Source organism: Marmota marmota, unplaced genomic scaffold, assembly GCF_001458135.2.
Source record: "Marmota marmota marmota unplaced genomic scaffold, marMar, whole genome shotgun sequence".
NCBI classification, from domain to species: Eukaryota; Metazoa; Chordata; class Mammalia; order Rodentia; family Sciuridae; genus Marmota; species Marmota marmota.
This window is the reverse complement of record NW_026000093.1, coordinates 8,332,185-8,354,882: the sequence shown is the minus strand read 5'-3', so window position 1 is coordinate 8,354,882 and position 22,698 is coordinate 8,332,185. Positions and strand designations below refer to the sequence as shown.

The 22,698-nt window shown below is 32.3% G+C and overlaps 1 protein-coding gene across 13 annotated transcripts in view; it reads left to right on the top strand.

Annotated features, from left to right (window-relative positions):
• Positions 1-16,482, top strand: part of Tmem68 (transmembrane protein 68) — a 30,133-nt gene extending 13,651 nt beyond the window's left edge. For 11 of the 13 annotated variants that reach the window (XM_015485797.2, XM_048782907.1, XM_048782906.1 and 8 more), the window contains 4 exons: positions 2,356-2,549; positions 7,358-7,418; positions 9,288-9,427; positions 15,174-16,482. In XM_015485797.2, the coding sequence (XP_015341283.1) occupies positions 2,356-2,549; positions 7,358-7,418; positions 9,288-9,427; positions 15,174-15,278 (500 nt within the window). In that variant the 3' untranslated portion in view covers positions 15,279-16,482. Of the gene's footprint in view, positions 1-2,355; positions 2,550-4,589; positions 4,721-7,357; positions 7,419-9,287; positions 9,428-15,173 lie in introns of all 13 variants that reach the window. The other 2 variants (XR_001503553.2, XR_007340542.1) reach the window with 2 other exon arrangements.
• The last annotated feature ends 6,216 nt before the right edge of the window (positions 16,483-22,698 follow it).

Genomic DNA, 22,698 nt, shown 5'->3' with positions numbered 1-22,698 from the left:
TTGAGGTCTTTAGTATCATTTACATGGCAGTCTATCTTTGAAGTCTTTAGTGTCATTTGGAAAAGACTTTTGCCTTCTGGCCTCAAACGCCTGTTTTTAGGTGATCTTCTTGCCTTAGCCTCCCAAGTTGCTGGAACTATAGGTATGTGCCACTGTGTAAGGCTTAAATCTTGAAATTTATTTTAATTTTTGTTGCTCGGGAATCAAATCCAGGGCATTGTGTGTGCTAGGCAAGTGCCTTGCCACTGAGCTGTAGCAAGGCCAAATATTGAATTTTATATTCTGATTTTTGCAAAAGCAGTGTAAATTTTGATGTAGAAGGTAGTTATTTTTCGTATGATGATTTTTTTTTCATGAGATGTTGATTTTTTTGTTTAATTTTACTGTTAGGGGTTAATAGCTTTCAATTTGATAGCAGATCAAAATTATAAAAAAAATTAGCCAAGATATATGGTGTCTTCATCATTTTTGCTACCCTAGAGAATATATGTGTTTTTGTCTCCTATTACACAATTTGCCTAGATTTAAACTCTAAGATTGAAGACTATATTCTTTTTAATGTGTTCATAAAGTCTTAGTGCCTTTTTAAAGAGATTAATTAGCCAAATGGTTTCAAACACTAGAGTTTTAAAAAGATTCTTGAATGAATTAATTTTGATGAATCTTTTTTTCTGTTACTAAATCATTGGAAACAAGTCAGGAATGTTGATTGCTTGTTCTGAACTAATAAAAATAAAGCTGATCTATCAACCAGACAGACACAAACTTGGTAGTGAATTAAGTAATGATCTACTTCAGTACTTTTCATAACATGTTAGTGCTTTGGGTATCATTGTATCACTAAACACTCATTTCTACTTTGTATATAAGTTAAGCTGAAGATTTTCCATTTAAAAGTAATATTGCCACCTAATAATTTTAGAAATTGGAAAACAAAGAACATTATTATAATCTTACCATTCCAATATAGCCAGTTATTTGATTTACTTCATTTTTAATTTACCTATTTTTGTGTTTTACAAACAATTTTGTGGGTTTTCTGGAGAAGTTTTCATGTAAACATCAACATTTTGCTGATTTATAAGGAGCAGTTGATGTTATGACTAATATGTGTACTTTACTATTTTTCATTTATCAAACATTAGGTTACTTCCATTTTTTCCCCTTTTTGTAAAGTGAATATTTTTAGCATTGGCTTTTCAAATAATTTTCTTCTTTTTTGATCCTGTAACATCTTGACATTGATTTACTTTATGTCCGTCATTGCTTTCTGAAGGTATAAAATCATTAGAATTCTTAGTACAAGAGAGATTTTCTGTCTTGTAATTTTTGAAACCTCCCTTATTCCTTGTTTTATTATGGAGAATGCATCTAGTTAAATCAGTGAGCTTTTAATGTAATATTGGGTGGAAATTATTTAAATCTTAATGATTTATAATCTTGTTTCAGTCCTTTAAATGAGAAATTTGGTTATTCTGCACAATTTATAGGGACTATTCCTATTTCTGTGTCAAAAAGTGATGCATGTATATTAACAGTGTTCTAAAGTTCCAACATAAGATTTTATTAAAATATTTAATTGCTGGCAGGATTATGTCCTTTATCCATAAATAATTGTAATTCGAAAAGCTGTGCAATATTAAAACTCATAATTAGTTGTTCTTGAATCAAACACCTTCACTTTATTAAAAAAACTATTAATAATGTTCACTATTATTAATTATTTAAAAATTTATTTGTAAGATTAGCCTCACCTGACTTTTAATTTCAATAGATTTGATTATAATCTTGCCTGTTTGGGTAGAGCTAAGCATAGTCAGATTCATATTGTCTCAAGTGATTTTTAAAAGAATTAACATTAACCCCTAAAGGGTTAATGAGAGATTAGATTTGTAATTGCTAGTGGGATATTATTTCTGATTGCCCTAATAAATATTTTAGAGTGTTTTGGGCATGATATGCAATGGAAGGAGTTTGGGGACAGACATACTCAAATGGGAATCTCTCTCCTGGCACTTGTTAGCTGTGTGCTAGGGAATATCTGAGCTCAGATTTCCTCATCTGTAAAACAGAAGAACCCCTGTTTACCAAGATTGCTGTGAGTTTTAAGAGTTTGAATATGTAAAGTAGCCAGAATAATAGGTGATCAGTAGAAAGTAATCAGTAGTTATGTTATTAGTAAGATAGATCTATTACTACATAAATAATATAAATCTTATGTTAACCTTAACAGTTATTAATTTTAGAAAATAAAAAAAGTTACTGATATAAATATAGATAGTCTCATATGTGTGAAGATATTTGCTCTTGGAAGAATTGAACAAGAATGTATTTAAGATCTCATCTTTCTTACAGGGTTTAGTTTATTACTTGATGTATTTTGTGCTCTACACGGACCAAGAGAAAAATGTGTTGAAATTCTGAGGAGTGGTCACTTGTTAGCTATTTCACCAGGTGGAGTTCGAGAAGCCCTATTTAGTGATGAAACTTACAACATCGTATGGGGTAATCGAAAAGGCTTTGCTCAGGTTGCAATTGATGCAAAAGTGGTGAGTTGTGTAAAATTAATTATTCAACTAAAGCTTAGTTAAATTTAAAATAAATGCTTAGTGAGCCAAAGTATATAAGAATATACCCCCTTTTTATTACATAGCTTAAAAATTATTATATGTAACATTTTAAAATGTGTCAGTAGAGAAATATTCTTTGTGCATAGAAAGCCATCTTACATAAAAAATGACTCTTGAAATTTTGCAAATATCCAGCAAGGTTTTATTTTACATTTAAAATCCATCTTCTTTTCATCATATTTGTAATTTTGTACAAATAATTTCATCATTCCTTTAATTATGCTTTTTTTTTTCCACTAGTGTAATTAGTTCAATTCTGTGTATGTTTTAAACCTTTGGTACTTTTGATGTGACTGAATTGGTATATTTCAGGAGTGGTTGTTAGTTTGGTAATCTTATCTTTGACCATTTCTTACAAGCAGACTGAAATAATCTGTGACTTTATCATTTTTCATCAGCTCTCTTATAAAGATAATAAACAGATATTGGTCTAATTTGGATACTAATTAAAGATTTCCTATGAGAATTTGTCAGTAAAATTAAGGATTCCTCTGAGATTCAATAAATTAATCTACTTAACAGACTGAATAATGTGAATGCCATTTTGTGCTTTTCTTTTGCCTTTGGAAAGTACTCCTTAGCACTTTGAGCTCCATATTGTTATTATATTCTTAGAAAACACTTATGTATTACTTATGAAATGTTTCTCCTTTGCTTCTGTTAATTTTTATTTTAGATTGTCAGCAAAAGAAGTCAACAGTACTTTAGATAGGGTATTAATTGTTTTTCCGGGCCTATTAGAGACTGCTGCTAATAACTTTCACATTTCAGATTTTTTTGTGTTCCCATTGGTGTGGCATAAAATGACCAGTATACACCCTTAGCTTGATTGCCCATCTTGCACATATGGACTGTTGATTAAAAAAGAGATTATAAAGGATTCATTTTTTTTGTAACCAAAGAATAATATTTGAAGAAGAATAAATGCTTTTATGTCTTAATTGCAAAGTTCCCAGTGAAATAAAATGCTTTGAGCTCTTTTCTGTATATGTAATTCCTAGAAATTACTGCTATAATGTTTTATGAGTGTGATCTTAGTTTGGGGTGAATGTACTTGCCAAAGTATTTAAATAACACAAAAATTTAAATACTACTTCCTTACAGTAGATTATAAGCTCATTGAGGACTAGGATTTTATATTCAAATACTTAGTATAGAGACTAGCTTTGAGTAGGCTTTTAAGTATTTGAATTTAGAATCAGAATTAGTATTTGAATTTAGAATAGGATTTGACTTTTTTAAATAAGACAGTATTAAACACTACTAGTAGAAAATAGCCTTTTGAATTTAACTTTATGTTAAATAATGTCAATAATATAGAAAATTAATTTTTAGCACATAACACTATTTTCCAGAATGTTTAAAGTTCTGATGCAGGAAATAAAAACCTAGCCTGTATAAGTAACTTGGAATACAAAAGATTACATAAGTTGTACAAAAATTAAGGAAAATCAATGCAATGCATATTAAAGCAATAATAAAAACTAAAAAGCTAATTAAACTAAAACTTAATGATGATTCACTTTTTAAGTTTATATTTTGAAAATATATGTCTTCATATGTTTAAAGATGATACAAATCAAGTTGAAATCATAAATTCATCATGGAATTCTAATTCTTCTTTCTTAAGTTTATAGTTTTAAGCAACATATTGCTTTGAAGAAGGCCTGAAAGAAATGTTACAAAGAAAATAATTCTTTTTCCAATCCATAAGTTTCTAGATAGTTAATTAAGATAATCCAGTTGATTAAGATTTTGTATAAAGATTTCAGAAATTTTATGAAAGAACTTTCTATTAGTTTAAAAACAAATAAATCTTTAATGCTTTGGATTTACAAAATAACATTGTTAGCTTAATAAATATTGTGCCATCCCAACATTTTGTAGCACTTGTAAAGGCTTTTTCCTGGTACTCCTGTATGGAAGGAGGTGACGTATATAATTATTCCAATGTTACAGATGAGGAGACTCAGGCACAGACAGATGGAGGGATGGAAGGGATCTGGTCACAACAAGGCAGCAGCAGAGCAGAACACACAGTTCAGGACTCAAGGCAACGGTGCTGTTGCCATCTCTGACTACATTGCACAGTGAGTCTTCGGACATCTGAGATTGAAGGGGTCTTCCAGATCTGTGAGGGAAATCTTTCAGTAATGTATGTATGACACAAGTATCCCATCTGGAAAATCCCTTAATAGGCCTCAAAAAATTATCATAAACTGTGAGTAAAGACTGTTGTTGCAGGCTTAACTACATTTAAAATTAAATACATTATGACATACTGGCTGAGGGTGTAGCTCAGTGGTAGAACACTAGCATGTATGAGGCCCTGGGTTTGATCCCAAGCAGTGTAAAAAATAAAAAATAAAATGTTAATTGTGACATTCTTTACAAGTCAAGAGGAAAAAATCTAGATTGTATGCAGTTCATAAAATATTAGTAGAAAATATGTAAAGTTCATTTGAAAGCAACAGACTTTTAATATGTAATATAAGTCACTTATTTTGTAAATTCTTGAGAATTATGATATTGGTAAGAATTTTTAAGTAACTTCTTAGATAAGTGGAAGAATTAGTGTGTTTAATTGGAAAATAAGTAACAGATGTAAAACAAGATAACATTTTGTTAAAATTACCCTTTGAGATAGGATAATTATTTTTCCCCCATTTTATACATGAGGAAAATGAAGCTTAGATATGGTAAGTAACTTTTGTAATGGTTTTCACATTTTTGTGGCAGAAGTAAGACCCTGGACTATTCCCAAGTATAGTTTTAAAAATGCACATTCTGTCTTGTACCCATGTGTTCATACACATACATACAGAGACACGTATATATGTAAACAATTCTAGGTTACTTAGAATAACTGAATAATACCAGATATTTAAATATCTCAAACTCTACTTTGTTTACAAAGTATATTCAAGGGGAGAATTGAATGTACTACAAGCTCATGTTGCAAAACGTTGTTGCTTATGGCTTTAAGGATATTAACTTCAATGTAAATTTAAAACCTCAGTCACAGACAATAGTATGAAGTACTGAAGTTACTAGGCCAGGCTTTCTTTTATTTAGTAGGTTCTAGAAATGTACAGTCTCCAGAGAGTTAAGTATTTAAGGAGTAATGTTTATCCTGAATAGTCCTTATAAAGTGCATACAGACTTCTGGGATCATGCCAGTTGGTAGATGTAAGTCCAACAGTACTTGTTAAGGGATGCAAAGTGTGTATATCTGACCTGAAAGGTCTTTTCTTTCTTTAGCATTTTAAACTGTCAACTCTGAAGACATTTTATAACTATTTAAAACATTAGGATTTTAGCCATCATTTTATTTTAGAAAACTAGTAATAATTTCCTAGAACATAATCTGATTACTTTTACAAAATAATTGAATATACTTTATCTTTTCAGTGTGTTAGCTTTATGAATTAACTCCATTAAATTTTTAAATTCTTCAACTGAAGCTTTTCTTATCTGACTTGTTTCCTCTTCCTAAATGATTTTAAGATTGCTGCTGCCTATTACTGGCCTTTGTATTCACAGAATACAAATTAATTCATTAGAAGCATTGTCTCTCTGTTCTGTTTGTCCATTTCTTGTTTAATTCCTCAATGGCTTTCTTTAGCTCCTCATTTATTCCAGGCACTGTTCTAGGTGCTAGGGATACAGCAGTGAAAAACAATTTCCCTGCAGTCTATTAGATGCCTTCCTCCCAGTAAGAAGAGAGGTACAATTAGTGACTGGTTAGTTATATGTAAGGTAATACAAATAGCTGTATCTGTTTTTTTCCTTCAGTCCATAATTTTCAAAACTGAGTAAGTTTATCAGCTTATTTAAATACCACAGACTCAAGCCCTACTCATTAAGGCAGGTAGATCTGTATTAGGTTAAAGCATATATATCAGTATATACTATCCAGTTCTACAAATAATGTGAACCCCCACTGCACATACAGTTTATCCATTCTAAAACATTTAATTCAGCATATTAGTGTATACATTAAAATGTTTATTTGGTTTTTAATATGTTAGTATTCGTGGTGGCATAACTTCCATAGAATACTTCACAATATTTTATTATTTTATGGCATTATATTCTTTCATTATAAAAAGTCACACTTATTGGTATTCATAGAAATATAAAAATCATGAACTTGTGAGCATAAATCCTCTAAAATTAATGATATAAAGAATTCTTTAACATACATTTCCTGTATTTGCAGCAAATCTTATATGCTTACTTTTCATTGATGTCGAACATTTTAAATTTAATAAGCTTACAAAAAGTGGTGTTTTACTAATTCCATGATAGCATCTTGCCAAAACCTCTTAAATTTATATAAATTTCCCTTAGAATCTTTCTTATAACTTCATTGAGCATACTATTCAGTATCCTCCTAAAACCAATTTATTATATACATTTATTTAATGAAATAAATGATTACTGTAATTTCTATTTTGAGTTTCAAGGATTTATGTGGAATACTAGGAAAATAGATAAAATGAAATATTGTATGTTGCCACTGGAGGGTAGTGTTTCCAATTTGTATTTTTACAAATGACCAAGTTGAATTTAGTTTGATTAATCACACTAGTCAAGTATACCATTATTTTTAAAATCTTATTCTGATAATTTCAAACAGGCCCTCAATAGTTAGCCTTAGTGACTCAGTGGACACATTGAATGGATTTATTTATTTACTTTTTAATTCAAATTCTTTTCTTTAGCCCATTATTCCTATGTTTACACAAAATATTCGAGAAGGATTTAGATCACTTGGAGGAACAAGTAAGTTCTGATTCGTATGGTTTTTAATTATAATGTAATATTTAAAATATTTGGAATTTTGAACACTGTAAGGAATCCTTTTGAATTATTAAATGTTAGGTAATGGATAGATTGCTTAGGTGTTTTCCTATATAAAGTCTAAATAACTGATTCTAAGTAATGGCAGTTCTTAGGTATTATATTTTTGCTGAGACTGTTGTATACATAACTTGAAGTTTATCGGTAATGAGTTCTTTAAAACTTGAAAGCATTTTATCTAATTTATTATGTTATACCATGGTGATGAGACACAATATAAATTTATATACTATGGGATAGGTATACCATGAGGAAGTTAAAAGCTTTAACAGTGAATGGTGCTACACGTTGAAGTAAGATTAACAACCTGAGGAGATGTCGTTTGCTTTGGTTTACTTTTGTCACTTAACATTTTTTTTTTAGTATTTTTAACCATTTCTATTTACATTGATGAGATTTTTTTAAATATACCTTTAATTTATTGAAATAGAAAGCAGCTTTCAGTCATAGGAATGACAGCATTTGGAAATTTTTTTTTCTTCACAATGTCTTATTTCTTACTTTGAAATTTTGTACCCTATATTAGCTTAAGGTTTTGTACCGTATGGTTTGTATATTGTATTCAATTGCCTATATTTTGTATCCCTAGCACTATTATTGTAAGTATTCCTATCTACATAAAAGTCCTCTTTTGAAGAGTTTTAAATTGCTGTTGTTTCTTTTATATGTAATGTTATTTTGTGTTGATATTCCATGTTTTTTAAGTCAAAATTTTTTTTTCTTTAAAAATTTTTTTTCTTTCTTTTTTTTTCAAATTTAATATGGGAAGGCAGATTGATGTGATACTTGACATTTGTTGTGGAGTTCTTTCAGCCTATTTCTTCATAATTTAAATGGCAAACCAGAAATTATTTTACAGGTTGTTTCTTTAATTGTAAATAGTTTTTAAAATCCTTTTTGACTGCTTTTAAAAATTTTCCTTGACTTTAAAGCTCAATATCTCAACAATTAGTATCTATTTTTTTTTTATGATAACTTTAGGTTTGATGGTGTATTTTATATTTACAGGTGTAAACAGTATTTTCAACTTTAATACAGTACTTAACTATTAACTGTGTAGTCCATGTGGCTAACTTTTTTTGGATTCCCTTGATGCTGTTTTTTGTTTTTTGTTTGTTTTTTAAACTTAGTCCATCTGTTTGTTTTTGCCTTTTTATTACTTCCTTATTTAATTCTGCTAAATTTCAGATTGGTCAGATAGCATTAAAAATTCTTTACTTTGATATATTAGCTTTTTTTTCTAACTTATAATCGTGAGTTTCAGTCTTTGCATAGTTTATCAGTGTACTATAATCTCATGTTTACATGAATTTAATTTATACTCCCATTTTTTTCTTTTTTTTTATTCATGTAAATCACTTTATTTTATGTCTTTACACTTTTTAACTTTCATCTTTTGGTTGCAGTCTTTACCCTTTGCTTTGCAATAATAGTACTTGGTTTGTCTTTTCAAATTTCCATAGTTTTAAAATCTCTCTTTTTTAAAATTAATAGATTTAATGTTTTCATTTTTAGGTTTACTGAAAAAAAATTAAGTAGAAAGTATAGGGATTTTTTTTTTAAATGTATACCCTCACCATCCTTCAGTTTTCCCTTGTAATATATTGCATTAGTATGGTATCATTTATTACAATTGATTGAAAAGCTCATCTTTTTAAAAAATATTTTATAATTCTAAGAAGTAATACTTTCTATTACTTTACTGTGAATCTTGCATAATTAATTTGAAAGTTTACAATTGTATGCTTCGAATATTTAATCAGTAAAAATGATTTTATTTACTTTAAACAGGGCTGTTTAGATGGCTTTATGAAAAATTCCGTTATCCGTTTGCTCCAATGTATGGCGGTTTTCCAGTGAAGTTACGGACTTATTTAGGTGATCCCATTCCATATGATCCAAAGATAACAGCAGAAGAATTAGCTGAAAAGGTAAATTATTTCATCTTCCTTAGTCTTAGGACAGATTTTTTTCAATTATTATTTAAAATTTCATAACTTATTTAGTTATGTATTCTGCAATCATGTTCTTTGTCAATAGTTCTCAAGAAGTAATGATTTTCCATAGGAGATGGTTGGCAATGTCTAAAGACATTTTTTTATTGTCACAGTGGGCAGAAGTTGGAGGAGGTAGTGCTACAGACATTTATGGCTAGAGGCCAAGGAAAGAATTTATGGTCAGCTGCAGGACATCTATGGATATGTATCTGTGTTTAGGGTTTTGGAAATATTAGGTTGAAATTAGGGTAAGGAAATCAAAATTGGTGTTGGAGATTTAGAAGTCATTTGCTCTTAGGCAGTTGTGGAAGTCTTAAGCTTGGCAATGCAGGTTGAAGAAAGAAAGAAGAGGACTGAAGACATCTTGCAAGAAATGTAACATTTAAGGAGGAAGCCAAGGAAGGAGAACAACTGAAGTTAACTGAAAGGGAACTGGAGCAATAAGTAAATTTGTGTGATGGAAGTCAGTAGGGGTGAGAATGATCAGTAATACTTATTGTAAAGTAATCAAGGGAATAAGAATGAAAAAAGACAATTCCGTTTGTACTTATACTTTTAGAGGGTATATAACTACAAAAAAGCAATAAATGTCATTTGTTTAATCACTTAAATGGGATGAATGTTTTGATTATGACTTTTATACCAGTCTTTGGTACATATATTAGTCTGATTTATTTTTAAAAATTTAAATTGTGATAGAAAGCACACATATTTAACCATTTTAACAGTTCAGTTCTGTTAAGTACATGGATGTTGAGCAGTAGATTTCCAAAAGTTTTTCACTTTGCAAAACCAATTCTACACCTGTTGAACACAAACCTCTCATTTCTCCCTCCCCATAGTTCCTGACAATCATTGTTCTACTTTTTGCTTCTTAGAGTTTAACTACCTTAGATACTTCATATGAGGGGAATCATAATTTTTGTCTTTTTGGAATTAGCTTTTTTTTCACTGAGCACAATGTTTACAAGATTTATGTGTCTTCTAGCACATGACTGAATTTTCACATTCTCTAAGGCTGACTAATATTTATCCCATTTTCTTTATACATTTATCTGTTGTTGGGCACTTAGATTGTTTATGCTTGTTTTGACTTGAGTCTTAGCAAGTTTTACAGTTTCAGTGTCCAAATCTTTCTCCTCTTGGGTTAAGGTTTTTCTTAAATATTTTAATTTTTTGATCCTACTGTTTTATTATTTTTCATTTCTGTGGTTCATTGGGATTTTATTTTCTGTTTCTATTGTTTTATTGTTCATTGTCAGTATAGAGAAACAACTAATTTTCATGTATTGATTCTATATTCTGCACCTTTGTTGAATTTGTTTATTTTGTCTTTTTGTGGGATTTTTAGGATTTTCTACATATTAGATCACATTATTTACAAAGATGATTTTATTTATTATCCTTATACAGTCTAATTTAATCCTCATATCAACCCTAATTATTACTATTTTTATTTTATTTTAGAACTCGGTTTGAACCCAGGAATGCTTTACCATTAAGCTACATCCCCAGCTTCCCATCCCCCTTTTGTTTTAGTTGTGTCAGGGTCTCACTAAGTTGGTGAGGCTGGCCTTGCACTTGATATCTTCTTGTCCAAGCCTCCTGAGTTGTTAAAATTATAGGTTAATTATTACTATTTTATACATGAAAAAACTGGATATTCATTCAGCATTGCTAGGTCATGCTACAGTAACAAAAACAACAGAATCTTAGAGGCTTATGATGATAAAATTTACTTCTTGTTGATGTTGATGGGCTTTAGGTATAGCTTTGTCCATGCCCCTATCTTCATTGTTTTGAGATTAGGCTAAAAGAAAAGCCCCATGTAGAATGTTGCCATTTGTGTGGTAAAGGGAAAAGGTCAGGGATAGACCATGAGATGGTTTTCAAAGATTCTTTTTGGAAGTGACCCATTCATTCCTACTGGTATTTTATTGCCAAAGCCACGACGCTAGACTTCTGTGAGGTAGGACCTGAAATCCTCCCACAAAGATGGTCAGGAAAAGAGGGGCCTGGCGGGGGAAAAGGAATAAATTAATACACCTGCCTTATTGGGACTCATCAAGTTAGTCACTTAGAAGAGAATATGCAGCTGAAGCAACATTAATACTATGTTAGATGAGACTGTTCACCTGAAAGCTTGATAGGAAGATTCACAAAGGTAACATTAGTGATACATTTTATGCCTTCTTGTTCTTTAAGTAATTAAAATGGTTCATTAAGTATATTCAGTTTAGCTCTGTTGACCTCAAGGTAAAATCCTGACTTTTAAAGTCAGGGCATATTCTCCACACAGCATGACTCTTCTGTCATCCTGAAATGATGCTTTTCTAAGAGCTTCATGGTCTAAGAGCTACACCAGAGCTGAGACCTAACCCTTTGATTCTACTTCTACCCCCATACAAATTGTTGTTAATATATATCTTTGCTGCTCCCTAACAAATGCATTCTTTAGGATATAATTGAATTCTGTCTTGTTCTTTTAAATTGTCTTCCCGCCTATCCATTTGGATTTAAGTGGGGTTAGAACTATGTAGGAATACTTTTTTTTTACAGACTACTTGTCATGGTCAAAACAGAAGGTAATGGAGAGAAGGAAAAAATCCTGTCCTGAAAACTTTAGGCAACAGCATCACTTTATGTAAATTAACTTCAGTGAACTAAAGTATTCTTGAAATCAAGAAAATTGAAATTCTCCTTTTGTGAATGCTTTTTATGATTTCCCAGTCTTTTTAATACCAGTAATGGAAGCACAAACTAGCAGAACAGATTACCACACATTTGAAATGATTAGCGTTGAAATTAAAGTTTATTTGTTTGTTTGTTTGTTTTGATAGTGCTGATTGAACCCAGGGGTGCTCTACCAGTGAGCTACTGTCTTAGTCCTTTTTTTTTTGTTGTTGTTGGCAGAGAGGGTACCAGGGATTGAACTCAGGGGCACTCGACCACTGAGCCACATCCCCAGCCCTATTTAGTATTTTATTTAGAGACAGGGTCTCACTGAGTTGCTTAGCGCCTTGCTTTTGCTGAGGCTGGCTTTGAACTCGAGATCCTCCTGCCTCAGCCTCCCAAGCCACTGGGATTACAGGCATGCACTACCATGCTCTGCAATCTTTTTTATATTTTATTTGTCCTTTTTATATTTTATTTGAGACAGTCTTGCTAAATTGCCCAGGCTGGCTTCAAACTTGCTTTCTTTCTGCCTAGCCTCCTAAGTAGGTGAGATTATAGAAGTGCACTGCCACACCTGGAAGCATCCATGTTTTATAGAAATGAGAACTCAGTTTTGAAATGGTCGGTAGACTTTTCAGGCATTTGATTGTGGAGAAGTCATTTTCTAAACACCATCTAAATGTAAGTTAGTATATACTATAATAATGCCAAAGAGGACACTTGAATATTTCCTTAAAGTTTTCTCAGTCTTAATCTGTTGTTCTGTTTCTGTGTCTCTTTCTCTTTGTCTCTCCCTACATTATTATATGTACACCCATATGTAAATACAGATTTATTTACATGTACAATTATTGCTAAGGTGGAGACAATGGAAAGGAGTAGATAGATTTGAGTACTATTCAGGGGATAAAACTAACAAGTGCTGTCAGTGGATAGGCTGCTGTGAATGAGAATCAGGAATTAAGGGTGACTCTTAAGTTTTGGCGTAAGTGGGCAGATTCATGGTATTATCATTTGCTGACAGAGGGAAGGAACTCAAGAAAGGACAAAAAATGTTAGTCTTAAAATTAAGCATGTTGAGGGCTGGGGCTGTAGCTCAGTGGTAGAGCGCCTGCCTCGCATGTGTGAGGCACTGGGTTTGATCCTCAGCATCACATTAAAAAAAGTAAATAAAGGTATTGTGTCTGTCTACAACTAAAAAAATATTTTAAAATAATTAAGCATGTTGAGTCTGAGGTACATTTAAAACATCCAAGAGAAGTCATGTTGAACATAACAATCTGAAACTAATAGGATTGAAGGTGAAAATTTGGGAATCTTCAGCAAGTGGATGGTAATTGAAACTATGGAAATGGATCATATTACTGAGTCTTTGAATAATAAATCAGTGACTGGTTTTGGGAGAATGAATCTGTAAAAGGAAATTGAAAGGGAATAGCCCAAGAGAGATCAGAAAACCAGGAAAGTGTGAGGTTCCAGAAGCAAAAGCATTATAAGAAAGGGAAGACAGTGGTAATTTAGAGGGCAAGTAAAATGAAGATTAAAAGCATGTCCATTTGATGTAGTATCAGAAAGGTATCGATGGTTATCTTTGCAAGAGTTGTATTTTCTTAATGGATAGCCCTGATATTTCTTTACCCCCAAATCTTTCTTTGACACTTCAATTTATAGTAATTTAAACTCCCTTCATGATTTAATTGGAACCTAATTTTAAACCTTATATCTAGCTTCTGAACACACACCTCAGACTCCAACCATTTGAACAGATTGACTTGCCATTCCTTAAACTGGTGATTTCCCATGTCTTAGATCCTCATGCTTTCCTGCTCGTGTGTTGTCTCCTGATTGCTACCCACCTAGTGGGCTCTTCTGAATATTTTTCACATTTCAGGTTATATGTATCACAAATGATCTCACATTTTAATTACTTTGTACTTGATTCTTCTTATTCACTTATTAGCTCTTTTTAATATTAGAGACTTGTTTCACTATCATTATAGCTTTAAAAGATCTAGTATTTCCTGAGGGATAAAATTTTAGAAATATGATTCATGAAATAAAATCTGCCTGTCAGTCATTCTGCCAAGTACCTGAAAACATCATTATAAGTTCATTTAGCCTTGTTAAACTGAATGAAGTAGTTCTCATTTTACAGATGCGAAAACTGGTTTGGAGAGCTATTTTAGAAATACATCTTTGGGTTAGGATTTATTGGTTTAAAGATTAGATTATAAAACTAAAAAGTGTGTGTGTATTCATGCACTATTAACATATATAAATAAAGGTTTTAAAGAACCATAAACTGATTTAAAAATAAAAATTGTTGAAATTTCTAAAGCACAGCTTGAGAAGAGTTCTTGATATATGCTAATTGGCTTTTCCATTGCAATGACTTAATTAAAATTCCTGTTAAACTGTCTAGAAATTGAGGCATTGAACTAAAGTGTATCAGCTCATGCTCATTCTTTGTTTTCCTGTTTCATTGCTTAATATTTTGGGTTATGTATGGTGATGGAAGAAAAATATGCTAGAGTTTATTAGTGGCTAGAGAGGATTAAATCTTGTATTTGCCTACTAGAAGATTTCTTCTTACTTTCTTTCTTGTAACTTTTTCTTCAATTCATTTTAGTGTTTTCTGTATGCAAGCCATTTTTCCATATTTTTATTGGTGCATTATAATTTTACATAATGGTAGGATTCATTGTTATACATTTGCTCATACTATGTGCAAGGCATTTCTGTGGAGAAATACTAAGATATATCTTATGGAGCTTACAGTCTAGTGCAGAAAATAGCCAACTAGACAACAACTATAATTCAAGGCTTAATAAATACAGATAAGAAATAAGATATTTGTGTACCGAGAAGGAAATCATTCATTATGGTAGGAGATGGGGGCCAAATTAAGGAGTACTTCTTGAAAGTAGTAGTCATAAAAATCTTTACAATATAAACTACATAGAGAACTTAAATAATAATGACTTTTCTTTTGTTTTCTTAATAGACGAAGAATGCTGTTCAAGCTTTGATTGATAAGCACCAAAGAATTCCAGGAAACATTATGAGTGCTTTGTTAGAACGTTTTCATAAAAAACAAAAGGTCAACTAGAAGTTGATTTAATTTATCTATATTAATATGCTTGTGTCTATGGTACTGTCTTCTAAATTTTATAGATCCTGTAATTAGTATTTTTAAAAAATCATGTTGATAAGCATCTTTCTTAGAACTTGTGTATTTAAATTGTCAAATTTTTTGCAATCGGTTGTGTCAAATTTAATTAGTAACTTGTTACATGCCTAATAATTCAGAAAATGATTGTATTCCATTTGTAACTTCTTAATGATTTATGATAAATGTATGGGTTCTTGAAAGTTAAGTTTTTAATTACAGAAGTTTAGATTAAGTAAACATTCCTGAATAATGCACCTAATTTCTTTATGTGTTTGACTGAGATAATTTTAAGACAGGGTATAAGCTATAGGTTTTTGTACAATTGCTTAAGTTAGAAAGGAAAAGTTTTAAAATCTGTTCCTCATTTCTTTCATGACTTCAGGCAAGTCATGCAATGTTTTTGTGCCTCAATAATTTACTTTTTAAGTCATGGAAATGCTATGGTAAGGAACACTACTTTAAGTTCTTTATGATTGATGACTGTTGAACTGAAATTATAACCAAATTATGTAATATCTTATCCATGGGATGTTTGAATTTTTCCTTCGGGTATGATGTCCAGTTGCCAAGCACAACGAAAGAGACGTACTGTTTTTCAAATTGAATAGAAAGAAATTAGGGAAAATATAATTTCTACTTGTTACCTTTAGTATTTATTATATTTTTGACAAGATCCTGTAAATATACAATATAGGGTGCATTGTCAGCCCTATAACATGACATTAAATAGTACAAGGATGAAAATCATTGTTGTGTTCTGCATTTTGTTTTAGAAGCTGATTCTAGGCTGAGGAAAGTGGAAATAAAACTCTGCTTTGGCTCAACACTGTAGTTCTTGCATTTTGACTTTGTACCAGTCAGATGGCTTATTGTTTCAATAAAATATACTTACTTGAATGAAGAATTTATGTGAACAGAAAGCTCTCTAAGTAGTTAATGGCTTTTGATTTGCTGTCTCCTTGAAGGTCGATTTTAAATAGTATTTAAACAGAAAAGTATCCAAAATCAAATGCAGTATCTCCCTTTTGTAGATGTTAAAGTACTTGGGTTTTGTATAGATTTTTGTATTACAAGTGTATATTTATGATACGTGTAAAATATCTAGTAAACAATATGAAAATAAAAGTAAAGCTGAATTGTTGTTCATTGTCTTATGAATTGCATACGTGTCATTTTCTTATTATTTTTTTATATTTATTTTTTAGTTATAGGTGGACACAATATTTTATGTGGTGCTGAGGATCGAACCCAGTGCCTCATGCATTCTAGGCAAGCGATCTACTCTGAGCCACAACCCCAGCCCTTTTTTATCATATTAAACTGATTTTATTGTTTTACTCTGCACATTTCTCATCAACAATCATTTCTTTTATCTACATTGAATAAGCCTATTTTCCAATGTAGTAAATGCATTCAATTTGAATTAAGAGCCAATTTGCAATATTTTTTTTAACTCTGCTCTAGGGAACAGTGTTTGTTTCAGAATTGAAAATTCAGTCTTACTGCTTTACTGAAAACATTTTTAATTCTCTGATAAACAGATTACAGGTAGGCTTCGCATCTAGATTGATAAGATCATTATTGTGCTACTTGAATTTAAACCCCATTTATAAGAATCAGGAATATGACTAAACATAGAAATATCAGTAATAATTGAAAGGAGGTCTATTTAGGCTTGAAGTGTGTTCAAGCAGTGTTCATTCATAGTTATAAAGACCAGGAAATTTATCCCTGATATACCACTATAATCATACTACAGTCTAATTTACATATTTAAAAATTTACAAATTTAAATTTTGCCAGTTTTTTCAGTAATATCATTGATATCAGTTTTTCTTCTTGACCCATTTTTATAGCAGGATCACACACTGCATTTAATTTTCCTATCTCTTTAGTCATCTAGTCTGGAGTGATTTTTCAAGAAAAAGCCCTGCTTTATCTTTAATGATAACAGATTTTTAGAAAGGTGGGAACATTTATTTGATAGACAAGTCCTGAATTTGTTTTTGCCTGAATGTTTTGCTTTGCTTCAAGTCATGTATTAATCCATAAATACAGCATAAATGATACTGTGGCTTTCTTCAAGGTGTCACATTTGGAGGCATGAGTTGGTTTGTGTCAACATGTTTGGTTAAGACATTATGTATCAGTTTCTTCCTTGTGAAGCTGTTTTTTTCTCTTTGTGATGAGGAAGTATATGGACAAACACCTTGAGATTATACACATATCTGTTCCTCATCAAACATTGACACTACTTTTAGCATCCTTTGAATCAATTTTTGTCCGAATAAAATTATTACTCTGGGGGTTCAAGTGTGTGATTTTCATACTCTTATTCTACATTTATTAGTTGGCAGCCTATAAAGAACTTTCCAATTTCTGTTCCACCCTCTCCACACTCATTACAGACTGGACTCCAGGGATTCATCTTGTATTCAGAGTGTATGTATATATATTAAGTGATTTAAATGTGAGACACTTGCGTGATGTTCATAGCATTTACTTATAATTCACTAAAAGTGGGATATGTTTTTATATTTGTATGGTTATTTTTCAAAAATTTTTTTTTGAAAAATATACATAACATTAAATTTACCATCTTAACCTCTTTTAAGTGTACTCTTCACTGGCATTAAGTACATTTGTTAGGTGGCAGTTAGATATGAGCAGTGGAGTATAATACTTGGTACAGAACAAATTGGTTTATCAATAGTCCTGCCTAAGTGGCACTGCAAGGTCTGACAAGATAGCTATTTCAGGACCCTTGCCTGATCTCAGTTCTATAAACTATTCCTCTTACAATCGGAGGAAAATAGATAAATTCAGGGAGTAAGAACCAAAGGGCAAGGATATGTTTGATCAAAAGGACCTAATTGCTAAGACATCTTAAAGTCCCTAAACAAATAGTAAGTACCGGAGAAAGATTCCTGGACCTGGGAAAGCAGGATTATTAAGACCATAAATTCTAGAACCTGTCAGCCAGGCCAAGATGACCAAGAGTTGCCCTTAGGTGGATAGCTCATATAATGTCTCAATCTAGAACCAAAAAGTGACACTGGCATGGGACCTCCTTCCTGTCTCCCCCAAAAGCTGGGACACAAGTGAGATTTGTTCTCTGAGTAGCCCACTCTCACCCTTGAGGGTGCTTCCTCATCTTTTTTCTCTTCTAATAAACTTTGATATACTTTTACTAATTCTCATGTCTTGCTTGAATTCCTTTCATGCGAAGACACAAGAGTCAAGACAAAACACAGTCTCAGGTATGGTCTTTATGTTCCTTAGCACATTTACACTGTTGTGAGTCCATCACCAGAACTTCATCATCCCCAGTAGACTACCCATTTAACAATAATTTTCCATTCCTTCTCAGACCCTGATAACGTCTGTTCTGCTTTCTGTCTGAATGCATTTACCTACTCTGGGTACCTCATGTAAGTGGAGTCAACCACTATTTGCTCTTTGGTTCTAGCTTATTTTACTTAGCATTATTGTTTGATGTTTTTTTTTTTTTTCCTGAAACAATTACATCATTTCAGCACGAATTCTCTAACACCAACTCGGGGGAGGCCTACAAATTAATTCAATTTTGACATTAACTCCTGAGTGTTAGACCCCGCAGAGTGAAGGCTCAGTCTCCCAAGACCGCTGTCATTTCAGATGCCAGCCTACCCCACTTCTACCTGGCTCACACAAATTTGAAGGGTTCTGATTTCCCCCCTCAGTTTTGATAATTCATTACAGTAAGAGAATTCAAGAAAAGACTATACAAATTTTATTATAAAGGACACAACTCTGAAGCAATCAAAATGGAAGAGAACAAGGTATGGGAATACCCTGCAGAGCTTCCGTATTCTCTCTAACATATCCATGTGCTCACGTAACCTAAGAGCTTCCGGAAGCATGCAGGTATGACTCATTAAATCATTGATAGCCACTGGTTATTGAATTCAAATCTCTAGACCCTCTCTTCCACCTTAGGTCAGGGTGAGGAGGACAGTTCTAATCCTTTAATCATGTATTTTTTTTTTTTAATAACCTGGTCCCATTCTGAAACTAGGGAGCCTTACTATGAATCTCATTAACATACAAAGGACATTTACTATTGCTCAGAAAATCACAACTGGAAATGTCCCTGTGTTTTTTTCCCAGAGAGAGGGACCTCCATTCTGGACAAATGGAGTCCCTAGCTTATGTGACAAAAAATAATTCCAGCATGTGCCAATCAGGAAAAATCAAGGAAAGCAGACATTCAAAGGAGAATGCAGTATCTCCAGAGAAATGTTTTATGGGATAAAGGAAAAAGTAAATATTTAGAAGAGTAGGCTATCTCCAGAGAGACAGCAGCCCCTTTTCTGGAGTGTTAATATTTATAGAGGGATAGAAGCTAGGAGCTGGATTAGAGGTGGAGTTGGAGTAGTAACCTAATTTCTTCCCCGTTTTTCTAGCACTTGCTCATTGCCTTCTCATCATATTACTTTTTGCTGGCAAGGATGTAGACCAAGGGCAAGGGCCAGGTTGTGTACGAGTTGCCTGTTTTGCATTCCAAAAATTTATGGGTGTTTCTCTTTTGATAGTCAGTATATCTTTCTTTGTATCCCCAAATTCCTCTCTGCATCATTGTAATATGCTGCTTTTAAGTCCTCTGGCTATATACCAAAGAGTGGGATAACTGGGTCGAATGGTGGTTCCTTTCCAAATATTCTAAGGAATCTCCATACTGCTTTCCAGAGGGCTTGCACCAGTTTTCAGTCCCACCAGCAATGTATGAGTGTGCCTTATTTCCCCATATCCTTGCCAACATTTATTGTTACTTGTGTTTTTGATAATTGTCGTTCCAACTGCAGTGAGGTGAACTCTTAGAGTAGTTTTGATTTACATTTCTCTAATTGTTAAAGATGTTGACTATTTTTTCATATATTTGTTGATCAATTGTATGTTTTAGGATGGGTTTTTCTATGTCTGCAAAAACAAACAAAAAAGTCATGAGGCTTTTGATAAAATGGCATTGAATCTATATAGATGGCTTTGGGTAGTATTGTCATCTTACCAAGATTAAATCTTCTGATCTATGAACATGAGATGTTTTCCCATTTCTTGAAATCCTCTTTATTTTTGAATTTTCAAAAGATGCTTGCCAGTACTGATGTAATGAAAAGAATGGCAAAAGTTGTCAGAATCAAACTGGAGTAATTTCTGCCAACCCTGACCAAAAAATACATAACGCTGAAAACTGATGAAAGAAGTGTTCTCATGCATGACTGCCTGATAGTAACTCACAAAGACTCTCAGAACCACATTCTTACACAGGGGTCACTGCAGCCTTACACACACCACACACACACATACACACACTTCTATGAGGATATCTACCCAGCAACTGTCTACTCAACTTTGGGACTGGCAGCACTCTTGTTATCAATCCTTGTGGCCAAGGTCTATTTTTTCAAAATACCTTGTGCAATTATTCTCATATTTGCCTTTAAAAATTTCCCCTTGCCTCAACTTCTTTGAACATGCACATAGTTTACTATGGCATGTGTATTCCCATTGTGATGCCATATTCTTCCCATGCTCTTCCCTCCTCCCTCCTGAAATGCTGTTCTACTCCCACATAAATATTATACTTTGGAGAATCTCCCTCTGATTGTTATTTAGATTGACAGCACAGATGTGAACATCTAAGTCTCTTCCATATTGCACAAATTGATTTCCACATACCAGGCTGGCTTTTGGTATTGGAATAATTTTGACAGTCTTAGAGACTTTATGGTGTAATTTTAGATTATAATTCAATATGTGTGAAACATTTTTGTTAATCTTAGTAATCCCCTTTAATTCACTCTATAGCAGCTATTTGCTTATCCTATCATTTTCTCTTTTCTAACATGAGGGGGATATTTGATGAATTCTTTTAACCTGGAAGTTCATATATTCATTTCTAAGTAATTTTCTGTTTTGTTTTTAGTCTTTAAGATTTTAAATTGTGAAATATATAATTTATATAAAAGTGACTGTAATATATATGTACATCTGGCTTTAATTCTTCTTTCTTATAATGTATTTGTCAGATTTTAATATCAAGGCTATTCTGACTTGATAAAACTCATAAAAATGAGCTTTTCTATACTTTGGAAGAATTTCTATGTTATTGGTATTCCTTCCTTAAACAAAGGGAAGAATTCTGGTCTTGGAGTTTCTTTGTGGAAGGTTTTTACTTACAAGTTTACTTTCTGTAGTAGATGCAGTTTTTCTTTTTGGTAAGATTTTCTATTTCTTCTTGACAAGTTTTGATGTTTATCTTGGCATTTGTCCATTTCCCTAAAACTTCAAATTTATTGTCATGAAATCATTCATAATGTCTTGTAGGATTTGTAGTGATATTTTCACCTTTCATACCTGCTAATATGTAATTTGTGCTCATTCTGTCTCTTAATGTCTCTGTTTTTTTCTTTCATTACCTTGATACCATAGAAAAAGGAAAGGTGGCCCTTAATAGTAAATATTTTACATGTTGTGAGCTGTAAACTAATACTAATAGATACAGTAAGGTTCAGTCTATAAGCTGATCACCGTTTTATTCACTTTCAATACTTTAATAAGCTGTTTGTTTTTAAGTATGTATTGTGTGTGTAAACATTGTTATATGCCAAGGGTTTATAAACTACTTTAAATAATCAGATAAAAATATTTTAGACTTTTCAGGGAGTAAAAAACAAAGGGCAAGGATATGCTACTCAGCATTTCATTGCTGTGACAAAATACCTGGCAAAATCAACTTGAAGGAGGGAAGATTTATTTCACTCATGGTTTCAATCCATGGTCAACTGGCTCCATTGTTTCTGGGGCTGTGGTGAGGCAGTACATTTTGATGAAAGGGCATTGTGGAACAAAGGCATGGTGACGAGGGGGCTGGGGATATAGCTCAGCTCGTAGCATGCTTGCCTCTCATGCACAAGGCCCTGGGTTCAATCCCCAGTACCACCACAAAAAAAAAAAAAAAAAGAAAGAAAGAAAGAAAGAAATTTAAAGTCATGGTGACCAGGAAGCAAAAGGAGAGAGAAAGGGTTAGAAGGAGGCAGGCCAGGGACAAAAGGCAGCTTTTAAGGGTGTGTCCCCAAGAACCTACTCTCTTTATTTAGCTACCATGTCCTACAGTTTCCTTAGACTTTCTTAAGAGTCATGCAAGCAAGTCCACCACCTTCAATAGTCCATTCAGCTCTGAATTAATCACTGGATTAATCCATCGATGAAGTTAGCTCACTCATGATCTAATCACTTCCCCAAAGTCCCACCTCTGAATTGCATTGGGGACCAAGTTTTCAATACACAAGCCTTTGGGGGACATTCCAGATCCAAA